The 19,689-nt window shown below is 48.2% G+C and overlaps 1 protein-coding gene across 1 annotated transcript in view; it reads right to left on the reverse strand.

Annotated features, from left to right (window-relative positions):
* Tmem132c (transmembrane protein 132C) overlaps positions 1-19,689 on the reverse strand; it is a 308,851-nt gene that overhangs the window by 74,718 nt on the left and 214,444 nt on the right. The window contains exon 3 of the mRNA XM_026784600.1: positions 12,296-12,442. Within this exon, the coding sequence (XP_026640401.1) occupies positions 12,296-12,442 (147 nt within the window). The remainder of the gene's footprint in view (positions 1-12,295; positions 12,443-19,689) is intronic.

Here is a 19,689-nt window from a genome sequence, read left to right on the forward strand (position 1 = left end):
ACCCGGCCAGCCTTGTTCTTTCAGTTGTAATGTTGGATCACGTCTGCGGAGATACCCCTGTCGTGCATCCTGGGCGCTAGAGCACAGGACGCCCCCTACTGGGGCCTGAGCGCATGACAGCAGAAGCACAGCTGCAGAGGGCATTGCAGGAAGGAGTTGCATCACACTGGATTTGTATCGTGGAATAGATCCTCTTTAACTCGCCCCACTTTAAACAAGGCCTTGCTTGCAAGCCATTGACCCGTACTTAAGTAATACGCTCCTTTATGGGACTTAATAACACACACCATTTCTCTAGCGGACTTGCTTATCCAATCACTTTCTATCTTTCTGAAGACCAATCAATGTCATGAGGGTTGGCGTGCACGCCTGTCGTGGGAGCTTCGATATCCACAGGGTTTGCCGGGCACTCATCATTATCTGATAAGTGAATGCAGATCTAATGATTCCGGCCTCACTTTGAGATTTTTCATATAAAGCTAATGTTGGATGAAGGCACCTTCCGATGAGGATCTAACATATTCAAAATCGACACAAGATTTTTTTTTCATGGTCTGAGGTTTGGGGAAACAGCTATAGCCTTGCAGGTTTCTGAGTCCCGTGGAATGGGAAATAAGGGTGGCAGAGGTCCGCACATCCTGTGACCAGCAAGTTTCAAGGCTGACAAAACGGTACAGCCTTTGTCAACTGAAATAATATTTTAATAACATGTCTGAACGTCCTACAGAGAGTCCATTGGCTCCATAAATCCTAGTTGAAGGCCAGGGTGGTGGCTCAGTCCATAAAGTACTTTCTGTGCCAGGATGGGGACCTGAGTGAACACCCCTCCCCCCCCGAACCCACATGAAACAAAACATAACAAAACAAAATAAAAACAGGTCTCAGTAATGTGTTCTTGTCATCTTGGTGCTGGAGAAGCAGAGGTAAGACAAAATCTAGAGCTGAGCAGCTACTGAAACCAGGGCCAAGAGTTAAGGAGCCCCTGGGGACTGGGAGACAGTTGTGTGCGTACAGACACTAACTGGGCGAATCTGGTGGGGACAGGCGGCCCTCTGTTGGGAGACTGAGGAACTTTAAGAAGGTGGGGATCTAGGTGGGTTACTGGGGTTAGGCCCTTGAGGGGAAAAGTCCAGCCCTGTCTCTGCTTTCACACCTTTGCTTCCTGTCTGTCATGAAACGAGGTGCCTTGGCCACAAGCACGTGCCAGGAACTCCACTGCAGCTTCTGTCATGATGGACCCAAACCTTCTGAAGCCAAGAAGCCTAGGAGCCTTTTGTTCTCTTCATTTGGTTCTGTCAGGCATGATGGTCACAGTGGCATGGAAGCAATGGATGGCCTCAGGTGAAGCCCTCGCCCTGGGGCTTCGGGGAAGCTGGGCTCTAAGGGGAATCAACCAGTTCTGAAATGCTGCCACATCAGAGCCTGAACACAGGCTCCCCCGGCCATTCCCCAAAGCTATTTACAGATGAGGCAAGCGTTTGACCACTTGATAACTTGACATAGTTAGCTCAGGGCAGATTCTGAGAGAGACCAACTTAAGAGCTTGTTAGTGTTCACAGGAACTACCTGCCAGGCTGAGACAGGAACAAAGAGAATAAATGCTCCATGCTATCTGTGGGGCTTGGGCTATGCAATTGGCCCAGGATGTGAGTTGGGCAAAGCAACTGACTTCTATAGGTAACTTGGGGTCCTTGGTATAAGACCCAATAGCATCTCTTCCTGGAGGAGTTGGAGAATTACTTGGGGTAAGATAAAGGGGGGTCAAAAAAGAGGTATCAAGCCATTAGTATCAATGTGAGTTTGACAAGCATATAAACCTTCTGAATTCCTGGAGTCTTAAGTAAGCATTGCTGCACCACAAACTCCCTACACAGGTAGAATAAAACTAAAGCAATCATCCCATTGTCTTCGTGGTTTCAGTGACTCAGAAATTCTATAAGGGTTCATCTAGGTTGTCTAGGGTTGTTTCCTCCTATACCCCCAACTCCCACAACCCCTGCCACGATCAGGTAGGGACTCCAGATAGAGCAGGGGCTGAAGTAATGAGGTAGGGGAGTTAGTGGGATGTCATTTCTTCCTTTAAAAAGCTTAAGGTTCCTCCCTGGGGTCTGTTCATAGCGTATGACTAGACTTCCTCCCACCATGGAGGCCTCAGGGTGATCAGACTGCCTAGACGTGGTGGGCTTGAGGTTCTTTTACAGACCAGCTTCAGAAGTCACATGGTGTCACTTCTGTTGAGGAATATTAGCCAATCAGAGGCCTATTGGGTTCCAATGGGTGAGGGCCAGATATGACCTCCCAGCAAGGAGTGAGAAGAAAAAAGGCTGGTGACAAAACAGCAGCCAACCCATGACCTTAACCTCACTATGCAGCTGAGGATGGCAGTAGGCTTGATCTTCCAGCTTCTACCTCCAAGTGCTGAGAGGCTAGGCATGCGCTATAAGGTCCTATTTATGTGTGGTGCATGCTAGGCCAGCCCTCCACCCTCTGAGCCACACCCTCAAGCCTGTCATTCAAAAGCTGGCTATGCGAACACTGTGTGTGCTCAGGCAACAGTGATCATGTCCCAGACTGCCCACTCTGAGTTCCACAGGCACCAGGCCAAGAACTTCAGCCAGTCCCCAGTATCTCTGCAGACACATCCCATTTAATTCGGGGGTAGCGAGTCTTGACCAGACGATGAACCACAGGTCTTGCAAGGCACCAACCTTTGAGAAGCCCCTGTGGATCCCGCAGACACCAGACATTATCCTGAGCTACGACTCTTTGATGGCATGTCTCCCACTTCTCCCAGCTCCCACACTCAGGTGTCTCTGGCTAATCCTCTTAAAAGATTGACTCTCTACAAAGGACAGGGGCACATCAATGGCCTCTACCACGCTAGCCTTTTACTCTGCACTAAACCTCCTCAGAGTTCAGGAAGCTGGTAGTCCAATGTATGCTTAAAGTAGGAGGGATGGAAGACTATACCAAAAATTACACAGCTTGTACATCCAGACACTCACCTGTTTTGAAGGTCCACATGAGCCTGCTATATGCTTGGGTGTGGCGGGGGCACACGTCTCTCTTTGAGAGGCCAGGATGTACCCACATGCCATTGAGATGGAGATCTTAGTATGTGGTTGTTTGCTGTTTCTGAGAGAGGACATAGGGCAGACAATGTCCCTCGGGAGAAAACAGATTATCTTACGATATCATTCCCTAAACTTCTGTTTCCAGTAAGCAGTCCCAAGCTCACTCACATTCTAGCATCCTTCACAAAAACGAAAAGCAAAACAAACAAAAAACAAATAACTTCCTACAGCTAGCTCTAAGGTAGGCAATTGAGACCGCTTCAATGAATGCTAATAGGTATTTTACTTACCATTTTCAATGATTTTTGCTTTGTGAAAAACCCTTCTCGTTTATTACCTGCCTGATTTATATCACTCCCCTGCAGCATATAGTCCCTGAAGTTTTACGCTCTTGAGTTAAGGGGATGGGGGTGGCAGCAGCTGCTGCTGCTGGAGGCAGAGGGGAGAGGTACATGGGATTCATGCTGTGTTCTATAGAGGCACTGGGACCTCAGAAGGTCTACCCTCAAGATCCCCTGAGAACTTAGCTGACCTGTCACTCAACACGAGGAAGGGTGGGTAGGAAGAAAGCACCTGCTCCGTGCATGGTCCTGGTGCCACTGATGCCGGTAAAGCTGCAGGGGGCTGGGGAAGATGGAGCAGAGATGACACACCTTTACATTTCTGCTGGAAAAGAAGGGATGTCTGTACAATTCATTCTATTTAGGCAGGATCCTGTGGTGGAAAATGAACGTGGCTCAGCCTTCGAAGGCGTTGGCCTCATTTCTTAAGTCCCTTGCTTGGCAAGAGTGGCGTTCCAGGACGACTTTTCACGGGCAGTCTCCTTCCCTGGAAGTTACAGATAATCAACTTCCTGAAGAATACGGGCTCTATTGTGGCAGGAGCCTGGTTGACTGCTTTTGCATAGGGTTTACTGACTGCAGAACCATCTTCCTGAACAATGAGCCTTTTGTTGGACGAGCATGGCCGATTTTAAAACTGTGAGCGGGCTGGGTGTGTTGGAAGTGCTTATCTAATCCCAGCCTTCAGGGGGATGAAGAAATGTTTAAGGCCAGCGTGAGACACATAGTGAGTCCAGGCCAGTCTGGGCTACTTGACAAGACACTGACTCAAAAAAAAAAAAAATAAAATAAAGCAAATGTTTGTGGTAGATTTGATATGACAATGTGGGTTTTCAGCTGCTCTAGAAAAGCCTGGTGCTCTGGTCACACAGGGCGCCATGCATTCCCACCTGAGAGGCCCTAGAACCTGAAAGGCACACCCTGTTTAGGCACGTGCAGCCTGTCTTCCCCCTGTTACGGTCCCAGAGTGGAAGCAGGTAGAATTCCATTCACCTCCTAGTGGCACAAAAGTCCCTCCTGCTTGAGAACCTGTCCACGGTCCTGAAGTCCCAAGAGCAAGCTTCCCTGGGGCTGAGCCCCTACTTAGCTCTGCAGCTTAGATGTGCAGGACAGCAGCTGTGGGACATCCCTATAACACCCCCTTCCAAAAGGGGGTTGCCACCCCTGATGAAGAAGGAACCCTGCAGGTAAAAGTGGGTCCCTTTTGGAGTCTCTTGAGTTCTCTGGGCTGTTCTGGAACAAGTTCTGGACACCTGCATCACTACAACCCCTACCTGCTTCTCAACACATCCTTAGCTCTCAGTTTCTTCCTTCAGCCTTGTTCCATTCAGACTGGGTCACCAGGCTTGGGCAATTCATTCATATTCATTCATTCATTCATTCATTCATTTATTCATTCTCTTTCTCTCTTTCTCTCTCTCTCTCTCTCTCTCTCTCTCTCTCTCTCTCTCTCTTTCTCTCTCTCTCCACCCCCTCTCTGCAAGCATACGGCCTTCTGCTAGCATTTTTTTAAATAAAGGAGTCACTCCCCCTTCCTTTCTTTTTTTCTTTCTCTTTCTTTCTTTCTTTCTTTCTTTCTTTCTTTCTTTCTTTCTTTCTTTCTTTCTTTCTTTTCTATACAGGGTTTCTTTGTGTAACAACCCTGGCTGTCCTGGAACTCACTTTGTAGACCAGGCTGGCCTCGAACTTGCAGAAATCCACCTGCCTCTGCTTCCAGAGTGTCGGGATTAAAGGTGTGTGCCACCACCCAGCTAAGATTTATTTATTTATTTTTTAAATTATGTGTATAAGTGTGTTGCTATGTGCGGTATGTACACCATGTGTGTTCAGGAGACCATAGAGGCCAGAAGAGGGAGTCAGATCCCCTAGAGTTAGAGTTACAGGCAGTGAGCTGCCATGTGGGTGGTGGGAAACAAACCCAGGTCCTCCGCAAGGGAAGCAAGCACTCTCAACCACCAAGTCATCTTCCTGGCCCTGGTTTTTATATTTTGATTGTGTTTGCATCTTCTCCTTTTTAATTCCACAACTGAAGCACCTCCTTCTCCAACCATTTGCACACATTAAAGCTATTTTTGAAAGAAAACACTTGCAGGCACTCACTTACACATTCCGTTTGGGTGCCTGCTCCTTCTAAGCACCGTCTGTCTTTATCTGCCTGCTTAATCACGTGACTTTGATTGTGGAGGCCGTCGGAAAGATTTAGTGAAACAATGTGCACATTTTGTAAAATGCCAATCCCCAGGGACTACATGGGGGCCTGTCCTAGTGCTGCCGAACGCTAAGAAACACACAGAGTAATCCTGTTACTGCGATGTGTGCTTTTAAGGCAGCGTGCTTGCTCGGGAGACAGCTTTTAACAGTAATGCTTTAACAGCCGAACCTAAAAGGAAATTCCAAGTGCCGAAGAGAGCTGTCTTACGTCAAGGTGTTCGGCTGGGAACAAGTGTGTGGCTGGGTCATGATTCCTACAGCAGGCACTTGTGACCCACAGAGTGTGCCAGCTGGATCATGACCTCAGAGGTTACATCTTCCAGCGACCAGACCCCATCAACTGGACCCCATTCATTTCGGGGAACACCTACCGGTTTAAAGACAGCCTTGTGCTTGGCCATTTCCCCTGAAGAACAGCTGTATAAAGCAAGGCTTAGGGAATGCTCAGGGCAGGAGCACGTTTTCAGATGAAAAGCCCACACTGGAGTCCAGGAGGGCCAGCTTCCCTCTTTCTTTCTGCCACCTGGAGGTCATTCTTGCAGGTCAGACGAAGCACTTGCCTAATTGATCCCTAGCTGCTTAGGCAGGACTGTCCTGGACACTGAGGTCTGAACAAACACTTAGAAGATGAAGGGAGAAGAAAAGTAGGTGCAGGATGTTTCTGAAGGAAGGAATGCAGAAAGGGCCAGGAGAATGAGTTCGGATTCAGGTTCACCACTGTCTGCACACCCCCACCCCCACACTCTTTCCCTGAAGCCACACAGAGGCCTCTGCCTCTTGCCCTACTCACTTAGAGCTGTGCAGCTCCGATGGGGGAAAGATTGGCTTCACACTCTATGTATGAAAGATTCTCTTATAGGTGGTAGCTGGCTCTGTTTGAGAGCAGAGATGTTCAGGATGCTTCAAAGGCAAGAGGGGATGGAACACAAAATAAATAGATGGCTCAGGGACAAGCTATCTTCCTGGGTCTGGGAGACACTGGCAAAAAGATTTGGCTCCCCGAATCCCACAGTTCTTTGGTAGACATACGGAGCAAGGGGAGCCAGTGCTCCATACCATCTTCCTGAGTTTCCCCAAGCAAGCTTTCTCTCCCATCTCTCCATCTAAGAGGTCACTTCCCCAGAGGAGGCAGTAGGGGGCGCTTCCGATCCTGAGTCCCAGGTTGGGGTTACCAACCGTGAACTTTGGCATGGGGAATCATTTGATTGAGGTGAATTAAGGAAGGGTCTTGATTTTCTTCCTTTCTTCTTCTTCTTTTTTTTTTTTTTTGCATGAGTCTTTTACTGGTGTGTGTACTTCCCAATTAGTCTAGGCTGACTGGCCAGGAAGCACTGGGATTATAGGTGCAGGCCACTGTGTCTAAATCCTCACGCTTAGGCAGCAAGCACTCTGCTGATGGGCCCCCCTCCTTAGCTCCAGCAAATCCTCTTTCAGGAGCCAGAACTCTGGGATGTGAATGAGATCTGGAGACACAGCTGCAGCTTCCATGGCTCCAATGGGCAGCTCTCCTAATTGCTGACACTCACGAGGGACATTGCAAGAGCCAAAGGAAAAGCGCAAAGCTCTCTCAGCTCCTTCAGCAGCCACCATCCAGCGTCCTACAGAGAGGCTCCTGCAGGCAGCCACAAATCACGAAGATGGGGGGATTCCATGCCAACAGGATCCTCAGATAATTGACTGAGTTTGTCCTTGAAGCAAGAATACTTGGTATCCATGCCCCGATGAGGGCTGTCTGCTTCGGCTGGGCTGGCTAGGGAGGTCAGCTCCGGTGTTCAGGGCAGCATTAGGCATGGGGGAATTTTTCCTGTCAGTCTTCCTCAGAGGTCCAGGAGGCTTCACTGGTGGGCACTGTGGATGCAGAAACTGCTGACCTGAGTCCCACCCCTGATCTAGGTGTCCCCTTCCAGCATCTCAGGGACTGAGGTGCTGCAGGCTCTTTGCTCCAGAAAGTGAGTTCATGAACATATCTCTGTGAGTGATAACTACACTACCTTGAAAGGCAAGCATCTTTGCAAGTGAAGGGCAACCAATGATTTTAAGGTGGGCTGAAGGGGATGGGGTTAGTCTGGATCATTTAGTAAGGATCTGATGACATCATGGAGGACTTGGAGGTCAAAGTAGGAGGAGGAGACTTGGGGATATGTGTATACACTAGAGTTTCCTGAAGCTCGGAACAGAGATGACTGACTGAGGCTGGTTCTGTAGGTGAGGGTCAGCTACAAGCCAGGAAACAGGATGCAAGGCTCCAGAAGACAAGGGGACTGTCCCTGCAGCCCTGCTGATATCTGTATCAATTCCCAGTGACTTCATGAACAAGTTTCAGATGATAAACTTGTGTCATTTTAAGGCATTGCACCCATGGTGACATTTTACAGCAACAGGGGATGAACATAAAGACCCAGGGCAATGTTGAGACACAATGAATGGCAGAGGCCACATCTTCTCATACCCTAAGAGGCTCGTCCATAGGCAGATCTGATGGAGGAATTTACTCAACTAAAGTTCTCTCTTCTCAGATGGCCCTGACCCTGGCCTGGGTCAAGGTGACAAAAAGTCTGATCAGGACAATCATCTACGATCAGAGACAAGGACCCTTCCCTGAATGACCCTTTTTTACATGGTGCTTTAGACCCTGGATGATACTTGAATGGGTACCTTCCTTGAGACCTGGAGCAGAAGATTCTGGTAGGCTATGCAGATACTCAGAGGCTATAAGGATATGCTGATGGGGTTGGGGGGGGGGTTGACTCAGCACAAGAGTCTAAGCTTGATCTCTAGGAATAGTGAAAAAAAAAAAAAAGGTGGGCATGGTGGCATGTGCTTGTAATCCCAGCAATCTCCTGGGGATAAGGAGACAGGGTGATCCCTGGGGCTTGCTGTCCAGTCAGCTACTTGGCCAGTGAGAAACCCTGTCTTAAACAAGGTGGAATGGTTACCTGAGGAACAAGAACCAAGATCATCTTCTGGCCTTTACACAAACACACACACACACACACACACACACACACACACACACACACACACACACACATTTAAAAGGTATATTGTTTTAAGGTCCAAGTCCGTGGATGACTTGGTGTACAGTAACAGACAAATCTAATGCCTTGTATGAGCTTCAGGGAGCTGGCTCAAGAACTCCACACACTCTGGGTACTTGAGATCAGGTGTGGCTCTCGCTCAGCGGTACCTACCCAGCATAGGGTGGGAAGCCTCACAGTGCTTTCTAAGGGTCCAAGTGAGGAATGGGTGTGAAGGGGGACCTGTATTAGTGTTGCACAGATGGCAAGGCTCCCCAGCAGCTGGCGGCTGTTTCACAGCGTGTGCCAGGCCCTTGCCGTATAAATACTGTCCCTGGGGCTGAGTGGCAGCTATTGTGAGATCCTGGCTGTTACAGTCTGCGATGGGTGTTTATGCACACTGATGATACTGGTTGTTCCATAGCAAGGGTGCCAACGAAGGCAGATCACTTTCTCAGACGTCACTTAGAGAAACTGAGAGCAGGCAGACATAGCCAGGCCCCCCCCCCCCACACACACAAGCACACACCTGCTTGTGACCCTGGAACAAACAGGGCTGACCACGAGGCTCTTCAGCATTTTCAGCAAATATTTTATCATCCGTTCAAGGACTCTCAACCTGTGTCTAATACAAAGAACTATTTACATGTGTAAACTCACTATCTGTTAATTAACACGCCTGCTTTCATTTCCTTAATTGTCTGTTGTAATTAGATTTTACATGGAACCAAAGAGGAAGGCTTAATTTGTCCTCTGATCTCCCCTATAAATAAGGGCCTAGGCACACGTTTCTTTCTGGCCATGTTTTTTGCAAGGTTAAAGACTGAGACACTGAGGTGTGCTCCAAAATTCTTCCAGGGGTCACCATGGGGATGGCCAGGGCCGAAGTCAGGAGCTATTCAACATGACGGCTGTCTTTCATGATTGGGTGTTGAAGGAGGGGCCTGCAGAGGGTCCCATGGACTCACGAATAGGGCACCCATAAACAAAGTGGAGTAGTTTTGCTTAACGGCAGCATCCTGAGGGTCAATTTAGACATGTCCTGTGACTTCACCTTCCTTTCCTGCATCTAAATTCCTTCAGGAAAGCGCACTGAGGAGAAGCCAAGAGGGCCCTAACAAGAGAACGCACTTCTGAGAGACAAACAAAACAAAACAACAACAACAAAAATGACCATACACTGTGTGCCTAAAAGGAAATACCACATGGTACTCCATTCATATTTACACTTGCTTTTCAAAAACAAAAGCTCAGACATTGGAGATGGCAGTAGAGCTGAAGTCAGGTACCACCGACCTGTGGATTGCTCACAGGAACTTGTCGACTCTTGTGGCTGTGTTTTACTGACCTACGCAAAAATTGAATGTGTCAGAGAAACAGCTGGGATGCCAAATGGAGAAGGGTTTTCAATTTTTAATGAAGGAATTCTATGTCACTCAGGTTGGCAAAGCAGTTCTTTTGCTAAGCAATTGCATGCAAGCCAGCACAGGGAAACCAAGCTCTATTCCGGCTAGACAGCACACAAGCCAGCCTGAATGTCTCCTAAAGAGAGATTGGAGCCCACACTGAATGTTATCAGTTTCTCTGTTAATGCGAACAAACCACGTGCCTCACAAACTCAAAACCATTTGCATCAAGGATACAATGTACTCTGAGCATACCTCACTGCACCCAGTAGCCTCCCCTTACTGTCCCTTCCATTTCTTCCCACCCCACAGATTAGCAGAGAGCCATTTTTCTAGATACAGCTTTCACAATGACTTAACACTCTTCTACCAGCAACCACTAAGACAGGGTCGAACATAATATGCATGAGGAGGTGGTGGGTGCACTGTACCAGTTGGTTTTTGTTGGCTTGACACAAACTAGAGTCACCTGGGAAGAGGGTCCTCCATGGAGAGGTTGCCTATGTCAGACTGACTATCTGTGGGGGCACTTTCTTGATTGATGACTGATGTGGGAGGTCCCAGCCCACAGTGGGTGGTGCCACGCCTGGGCAAGGTAGTTCTGCACGCTATAAGAAAGCTGGCTGAGCAAGCCATGAGGAGCAAGTCAGTAAGCAGCACCCTTCACGGCTTTTGCATCAGCTCCTGGCTCCAGGTTCCTGCACTGTTTGGGTTCTTGTCTTGACTTTTCTCAGTGATAGTGTGTCATCTGGAAGCCAAATAAACACTCGCTCTTCTTTCTTGGGTTGCTTTGGTCATGGTGTTCATCACAGCAACAGAAACCCAAGCTAGAAAACCCACTTCAGTCCTCTGTTTTCTTTGTGTACCAAAGAGAGATTTTTGTGGAAAGAAGCTCACTGTTTAGCATTATCTGGGACAGTGGTTCTCAGCCTTCCTAATGTTGTGACCCTTTAATACAGTTTCTCATGTTGTGGTGACCCCCAACCATACAATTATTTTCATTGCTATTTCATAACTGTAATCTTGCTACTGCTTTGAGTCATAATGCAAATATCTGTATTTTCAATAGTCTTAAGCTTAGGCGTCCCCTGTAAAAAGATTGCTTGACCCAGCCCCCTCAAAGGGGTTGTGACCCACAGGTCTAGGTAACTCAAACCTCTAAACAGCCTTGATTAGGAAAGGCACTACTAGAACATCCCCATTGTCTTAGCCAGCTGGCCTGGGTCTGAAAAAGCATGGGTTAAAACCGGACTCGCTGAACATAGCGGACAACGAGGAATACTGAGAACTCAAGAACAATGGCACTGGGTTTTTTATCCTACTGCACGTAATGGCTTTGTGGGAGCGTAGGCAGTTTGGATGCTCACCTTACTAGACCTGGATGGAGGTGGGTGGCCCTTGGACTTCCCACAGGGCAGGGAACCCTGATTGCTCTTCAGGCTGACGAAGGAGGGGGACTTGATTGGGGGAGGGGGAGGGAAATGGGAGGCGGTGGCGGGGAGGAGGCAGAAATCTTTAATAAATAAATAAAAGGAAAAGCACTATTGTTTACTGGCATTAAGTTAAAGGCTTATGGTGGGATACTATGTAGCCATTACTACTGTCTGTAAGAAGTACTTAAAGTCAAAATGAAATGTCTCCTATATGAATGAAAACAGAACCATTGTAAAACCCCAAGTGGATACTATGATCCTAAACTTCTAAGACAAGTACCTAACTATGGATATTTTGTGTATGGAGATTGTGTATGCAAGACCCTGGAAAGAGATGAGCCCATGTCTCAGCAGCAGGTAAGAGGATGCCTTCAAGTGCCCGAGTTTTGATTTCGAAAGCAGCAGGTGTACTGGTTTCATAGCCATAAAACAACCACCTTCAGAGGTAACCCACAGTGTCTATGGAGAGCCTCGCACAGCCTCTCCACAGCATCCCAGCGTATCCTCCCCTTCCCTCCGTTCCTTCTCACCAGTGACTAAATCTAACATGGGCACCGGACTAAGCATTTTGTCACAGCACCCTCTGAAAGTTCACAGAAACAAGTTCAGGTGACAAAGCAGGGTGTGACGTCATTTCTTTCCCAATGCTTAAGGAGCACAAGGCTGGAAACCACACATGCTGGTACTTATCGTTGGTTATTTGGTACCTCAGCGGGCATTAGGTCCTGGGTTTAACATCCAGGCCAGCGGTGGTCAAGATGAAGCCAGATAAAACTGGATGCAAAATCAGAGTGCCCTGGAGGGGCTACTTACCTATTGCGCGTCCCAGGGCCCAGGCGCTGGCAGGCCACAGAGGTGGTGGTGTGCTTCCCTCCGTTGCCCACCTCCTGTCTCACATCCCACTGCCGAGGCTCGCTGGTCTGTGCGCTCAGAATGTTCACCCCCTTCTTCACCTTGGCTCTGTGGATGGAGGGGGTGAGAAAGGGTCACAGTGTCAGACATCAGCTTTCAGAGGTGTTGGGCCTGACTTAGCTGCTGCCGTCAAAGTGTATGGGGCAGTGGCCCTACTGGGACTACACGTGGAAGTGGAAGCAAAGCCCTCTCCTAAGGCTCATGAGTCATAGAACTTGCTGGAACATACTAGGACATTCCCTCAACCACACCAGAAAGTCATCCATGTAGATCTACCAAGAAGGTAGAGAAATCATTCACCGGTACCGGTAGTAAGTTTATGTGTGGGTAAGTGCACAGAGTGTAGTGCCCAAGGAGGCCAGAAGAAGGCATCAGATCTCTGGAGCTGGAGTGAGGGGTGCCTGTGAGCCACCATGTAGGTGCTGGGAACTGAACCCACGTCCTCTGCAAGAGCAGACAGCGCTCTTAACCATTGAGCCATTTCTCTAGCCACCCAAGCATGGAGTTTAAAGAAAGATGTGGGTAAGAACTAAAGACAAAGAACATGAAGACACAGGAGGGAATGACTCAGAAAGTGGCTTGGGAATCTAACATGTGACTATCAGGGGCAGGGAGCTGCAGGAGAAAATCCAGGAGGATTGCTTGCAAATTAGTTTGCGAAACTTCTAAAAGAGCATCTATCTTCATACTAGAAGAGACCAGTAGACTATATGTACAATGGACAATAACAAGCTACATGATCAGTGCATATTCAAATGCTATCTAGCCGGGTGGTGGTGGCGCACGCCTTTAATCCCAGCACTTGGGAGGCAGAGGCAGGCGGATCTCTGTGAGTTCGAGACCAGCCTGATCTACAAGAGCTAGTTCCAGGACAGGCTCCAAAACCACAGAGAAACCCTATCTCGAAAAACCAAAAAAAAAAAAGAAAAAAGAAAAAAAGAAAAATCAAATGTTATCTACTCAGAGGGGAGCTAGAGAGGAAAAGGTTGTCCTGGTTAACTTTAACTGTCAACTAGAAACAGCCTAGAGTTGTTCAGGAACATCAGTTGAGAAACTTAAAGGATCCCATTGAGCTGTGGGCATAGCTGGGGAGCCTGTACTTATTAACGGGTGCAGGAGAGCCCAGCCCACTGTGAGGGGCACTGAGAAGGTGATCCTGAATTATATAAGGAAGCTTGCTAGCTGAGCATGAACCCGCAGTCCCATAGTCAGTATGCTCCATGGTTCCTGCCATGTTTCTTTGTCTGTGAAGTGAGTACCCTGGTTGGGGATAACACTGTGTGGAATGACAAGAGAAGGTGCCATCAGGTTCCTGCCTGGAGTTTTTTCAATGATGGATTGGGAGTTGGGAGTGGGATCCAGGTCCACAGCAGCCTCACGGAAGTGACTGGAATAATCTGAGCAGAAGGGACTTCAGACCCGAGCTCTGTGCCCAGCCTAGTTACAGATCCAGTGTCCCCACACATTAGAGTCTTTAAAACATGTACTCTCTATGGTCACGCTTGGGAAACCATGTGGGACGTGCTCCATGCAGCCAGGGGCGAAGTGGTGGGATACAAGGAACAGGTCCAGACTTCAGAGAGACAGGCATGGGGGGCACAGTGCAGGGAGAACCTAGGAGACAGACTCCCAGCAACGATGCTGTGTGACGTTTGCAAACAAATGTCTGTTCACTCCAGATAGGGCACCCATGACAGACAAAGAAATGATTCATGAGCCAGTGAGTTCATTAGGGTGACGGACAGGAGCATGGGGGACTCAAAAGTGGCTTCAATCATCACCCCGCCCCACAGAGTGTGGGATGGACTCGTGCAAGCTGCGTCCCTGGAGCTCTCAGTTTGCAGGCAGCTCCACTCAAGAGCCTCTTCCTCCCCCGATGTTGTTGCTGCTTTGTAAACTTGGGGACCAGCTTTGGGAATCCTCTAGCTTTCCAGCTTCCCAAGCCAGATAGATACGTTCCTTAACTTCCTCCCTCAAGGAGGCAAAATTTCAGCACAGAGGAAGAAACTAACGACAGCCAATGAGATTCCTAACTTCTGTGATCCCAATGAGTATGTCACAAGATCTGATCAGTTAGAGGAGAGTTTGGGAATGAGTAAGAGCCAAACATAGAGGAAACCAAGGGGGGAAAAAAATACAGCTCAGGGCTGTAGAGTTGGAGAGGTTGTTAGAGTCTGGATGCTCTAGCAGAGGACCCAAGTTTGTTTCCCAGCACCCATATGTAGCTTGTAACTGCTTGTAACTCTAGTTCCTGGGGATCTGTATAACACACACACACACACACACACACACACACACACACACGCACACACACGCCTTAAGTTTTATATTAAGTCGATGTGTTAAACACACTTAGTACAAAAAGATGAAGATACATTTGACGGGAGATATTTAAAGGTCCACTTTCATGTGACAGTCCCATCCTTAATAGCAGAGAAACTGACACTCTCGGGTGCTCACAGCCCTGGCACCTCTCTCTAAGTAAGGCTTCATGCCATGTGACCCAGCTGGAAACAGGCTATGGGTGCATTTGAACTTTGCTTGAGCTTCTAGATTTCAGCAAAGCTACACGTATTCCACCCCCGCGAACTGGAGATCCCTGGTGGTCTGGGTGCTAGGTAGTTTCAAGTCAGAGAGCTGGAGAGCTCATCACTGAGGTAGGGAAGACCAAGAGCTAGAAGGACTTCTAGTGAGCATAGATCACTTTCTTGGGTGAGAACAATGGGTGTTTAAATCTATTCCATGAGCTGAACAGGGGAGAAAAGCAGCTCGGATCCAAGGACTGGAAATTTTGCAAGTGGAGGCTTGCAAAATCTCCACTGAAGATGGTGAAATGTACATTCTTCCTTGGAGATACCCGGCTTTGTGGCCAGACACTTTCCCAGCGTGGGTGAGTGGATTGGAGCCACACAGACTAGGGTAAGGGGCTCAGCTCCAATCACCTGCAGGTGTTTCTCTTACATCATCTGCTCCCAACAGAGATGTCCCTTGGTTTGTGGGACTGCTGTTGCTGGCCTTGGGGTTCAGATATCCTTGTTTACAATGCCTGGTGTTGAGCCCAGTGTTTCTCAGCACAGGCTGGGTGCTGGGATGCCTCAGGACACCATCCAGGTATGGGCCTCACCTTGGTGGTACACCCAGCCTCACTATAGGTACCTATGCTGGGCTCCCCCATCCATCCTGCATGTTCATAGCTGGCAATCTTGCTCAGTTCTTGCTGGTTAGAAACAATAGCTTTATCCGTCTTTTCCCAATATGTAATAAGGGGTGATTAAGTGTTCTTAGAGAAAATCGATGCTCAGTACACATTTTGAACATCGAACGGCTAATTTCCACCCCGAGTTATCTCCCTCCGGTCATTTGTAACCTCGTTGTGTAATGCTTCCTCTAGAAGCTGCTGCATTCTGCTTGGATGTATGAACCTCTGTGAGGCGTGAGGATATTTTTGGGTACCACTCAGTCTTGGGCTGTGGGGACCCAGATCTAAACCTCAGACAGAATATGCCAGGAAATAAAACCATGTAATTAGGAGCTGTCTGGAGTGCACTGTCCATCCCATTAGCACATGTTGGAGTCTGAGCTCTGGATCCTCAGAGTGTGGTCTCATTCATAAAGGGTCTTGGGGGCGGGGGGAACTGCAGCCATTATTGGCGAGCTCTGGGTTTGAGAGACCTTGCCTCGGTGAATAAGATGGAAGATGGATCAAGCTGAGCTCAACTTCCGGCTTTCATATGTATGTGCACATACATGCACAGATACCCACATACGTATATCCACACACATACAAAAAACATGCATGATCACATGCTCACCACACACACATACAAAGGAGGAAAGAGTCTCTGTGAACAGAACCAAGTTAAAAAGAGGTCATAAAGGTGGGCCAGATCTAAACAGTTAGTGTCCTCACAAGGGGAAGCTGGAAGCAAAAGTCCCAGCAGGAGAACCCACATTCATGTGCAGGTAAACATGGCTGCCACTCACCAAGGAGAAATGTCAGGACAATGCCTGCATTAGTTACTTTTCTCATTACTAGGACTTAAATACCAATAACAGTTACTTAAGGGAAAGGAGTGTTTGGCTCACAGTTTGAGGGTACAGTCCATCGCGGCAGGAGTGTGAGACGGCTGGTCCCATACCATCCCCACTCAGGAAGCAGTAAGAGATGAATGCTGGTACTCAGCTCACTTTCTCCTTTTGGTGCAGAACATGGGATGGTACCAACCCACATTCAGAGTGGGTCTTCCCGCATCAGTTAGCCTAGTCTAGAAGTAACCTTCCGGGCATGCCTCCTAGGCGAGTCTACACCCTGTCAGGTTGACACTCTTAACCATCACTTCTTTGGTTACAGAGCCCCAAGGGAAACACATGCTGATGCCTTTGCCCCACTTCCCTCTGCATCATAAGAGAAGACATTCCCAAGGTGTTAGTGTAATGCAATTCTAATCGGTCTTCATAATAAAAACCCAGAGTCAGATTAATATCTAATCACCCCTAATGGGGGTGAAAGCTGAAAGATCAGAGAAGCAAAGCAGCCAGCCACTAGCTCTTACCTCTATGAAATCTCCAGCCCGAATGGGGTATCCCATCTCCGCAAGTCCTCAGACTGAATGCCATCTCTATGAAACCTCAGACTAAATCTTGAGCTCTGGTATCCTCCTGCCTTCTATTCCTCTCTTCACCCAGTCCTATCACTTCCTGTCTCCACCTCCCTAGTCCTGGGATCAAAGATGTGAGCCACCACCGCCGGACTCTGTTTCTCTTTGAGACTGACTTAATCTAGTGTACCTCAGGGTGGCCTTGAACTTATAGAGATCCACTGGCCTCTGGCTCTCAAGTGCTGCGTTTAAGGTGTGTGCCACCACTGCCTGGCCTCTGTGGCTAACTAGTGGCTCATGCTACACTCTGATCCTCAGGCAAGCTTTATTTGTTAGAGCACATACGAACTATCACCACATGTTAGCCACCCAGGAGTGGCTCCATGTCACAGCTGTCCCAGCGAATTGGCCCAGATGCCAGCATGTGAGGATAGAAGCAAGCCCCCCACTGCAGCTGCCCACCTGGTGGGGCTTCTAGGAGATGTAAGACCAACTGACATTACAAGGCAGAGGCGGCAGCCTTAGAGACTGGGGGCTACTCAGCACGGCAGTTAGAGCTTTCCACCAGCCTGGCTCCAGGTGCTGTCATAGGAACACCACTTGCTTCTTGTACCCAGTGGCAGCTGCTGGTAAGGGGGGGGGAACCTTTGCAGTGGGCACCACTGCATGAGAGGGCACAGAGTAGAAGGTACGTATGTCTTCCTACTGCAGGAATACACATAAGTTCATACCCACAGTCAGCCACTAACCTAGCAGAGTTCCTGGGGAGATGCCAGGCTGGGGAAGGAGAGCTGGCTTGGGATTTCAATAGTTCAGAATACTAAAAAGGACCAGGTGAATGTGTGAATTTAGTGCCCCTGGTGCCCCTGTAGCTTTTCTGAGCTCAGGAAAGTCAAGCAGGGTGTCAGGGGCCAATGCTCAGGGAAGGTCAAATACATACAGCCTCCTCCTGGCTCTCTGCAAGCAAAGCCACCCAGGTTCTAGTCCCAAGCTGCTGGCGAGTCACACACTCTCTGTGATTGTATTCATTTACTCAATGCTTTTCTTGAAATCAGCAATCTCTCTGCTATAGAAAAGTCATGTCACAAAGGAGTCCTTGTGTGGTTACATACTCGGTAATGAGAAATGTTTTTATCTGAATGCACACTGAGATGAATATGTGACAGCAGAAATAAGAAAAACTTAATCATAGATCTCATAAGTTAACATATCTGGTTACCGGCATGCTCACACTCTCTAGTAAGGTGCAATATGTTAAGATTTAAAAAACGCAGACTTTTGTGAATATGGCTTGGTACAGACAATTCTTTTCTTCTCATTTTCCTCCCTCCTCTTCCTCCCTTCCTCACTTCTTTTCAAGACAGTGTCTCAGCCTGTGATCCAAACTAGCCTGGAGCTTTTAGCAATCCTCCTGCCTCAGCTTCTCTAGTGCTGGGATTACAGACACATGCCACCCACCATCGTCACGGTTTTGTAGAATGTAAACTCACCGATCATGTACATGGTCACAGCTTTTTCTCAGCAGTGGGGGTCATTTTCCCACTTCCTTTCTCCCATGGGAACCCCATGAATACAGTCACCCTATCCAGCCTGCCATATTCTGATCTGGTGCTGAGTGCTCCACACAGGGACAGGGTCCCTTCACAGACCAGGGCCTACTTCCTCACCTCCTCTGCCAGTCTCTTTGACCTTCCTTAAATTACCTGACAGGGTAGATTGTCCACGTCTGTCAGGAACCAAGAAGGAGAAAATGAAGAGTTTGTGCATGGTTCCAAGGCATGAAATGTCCCCTGGTCATGTCTGTATTTCCTAAAAGAAGCCAGTGCATGAATGTATTGTGTGCATACACAGGCATGTGGACAAAGATGAGTTGTGTGTTACATGCATGTATATACATGCATGAGTTACATGTATCATATGTGCACCTGTGTGTGTGCATGCACATGTGCATACGGGTGTACACATGTTAAAGCCATTGAACCCGCGCTCTTTGTCCTGCCCGTAGAATGACTCAGTTCCCGATTCCCTGATGTCAGTGACCACAGCCAGCCTGTCTGAGCACATGCTTCTCACCCCTCAGGTAGAAACAGGCACAGCCAAAGGTGTTTCTTACTAAGCATCTTTCTGTGTCATGATAATCTTATCGGATCTTGGCCCCTATGGGCCATTGCCTGTGGCTTCCCCGTGTTTGCTTCTATCTTGAGTTAACAGTGACTTCTTTATCAGCAGGTCTTTATAGCTTCGAGGCAAAGCTGGAGCTCGAAAGCAGCAGGATTCCTGAAGCTGCTGTTCAGCTCCATTGCTTCTGGTCCTCAGCAGTGGGTTCCCCGGCTCCATTGCAGACTCTGGTCTAAGATGCTCATTAACAACGCATGCACCACTGCACGGCTTCAATGGGCTTACTTCTTAGACTTCCACTCTGCCTCCCCACACCGCTAGCTGAACCTGTTGGACTTGCAGAATTTTGCAAGCTGATTGTTAGATAAATCCGTTATCCAGTTATAAACATAATATGTTTAGGATTGAACAATTAGGAAAAAGGAGCTGTGCTGCTAGGAGAGAGGGCCTGCTTTTTGTCCTGCCTCGCTTACACCAGAAATAATCACACAGAAACTGTATTCATTTAAACACTGCCTGCCCATTAGCTCTAACTTCTTTTTTTTTTTTTTTTTTTTTTTTTTTTTTTTTTTTTTTTTT

This window comes from Microtus ochrogaster, chromosome 2 (genome assembly GCF_000317375.1).
Source record: "Microtus ochrogaster isolate Prairie Vole_2 chromosome 2, MicOch1.0, whole genome shotgun sequence".
Lineage (NCBI taxonomy): Eukaryota > Metazoa > Chordata > Mammalia > Rodentia > Cricetidae > Microtus > Microtus ochrogaster.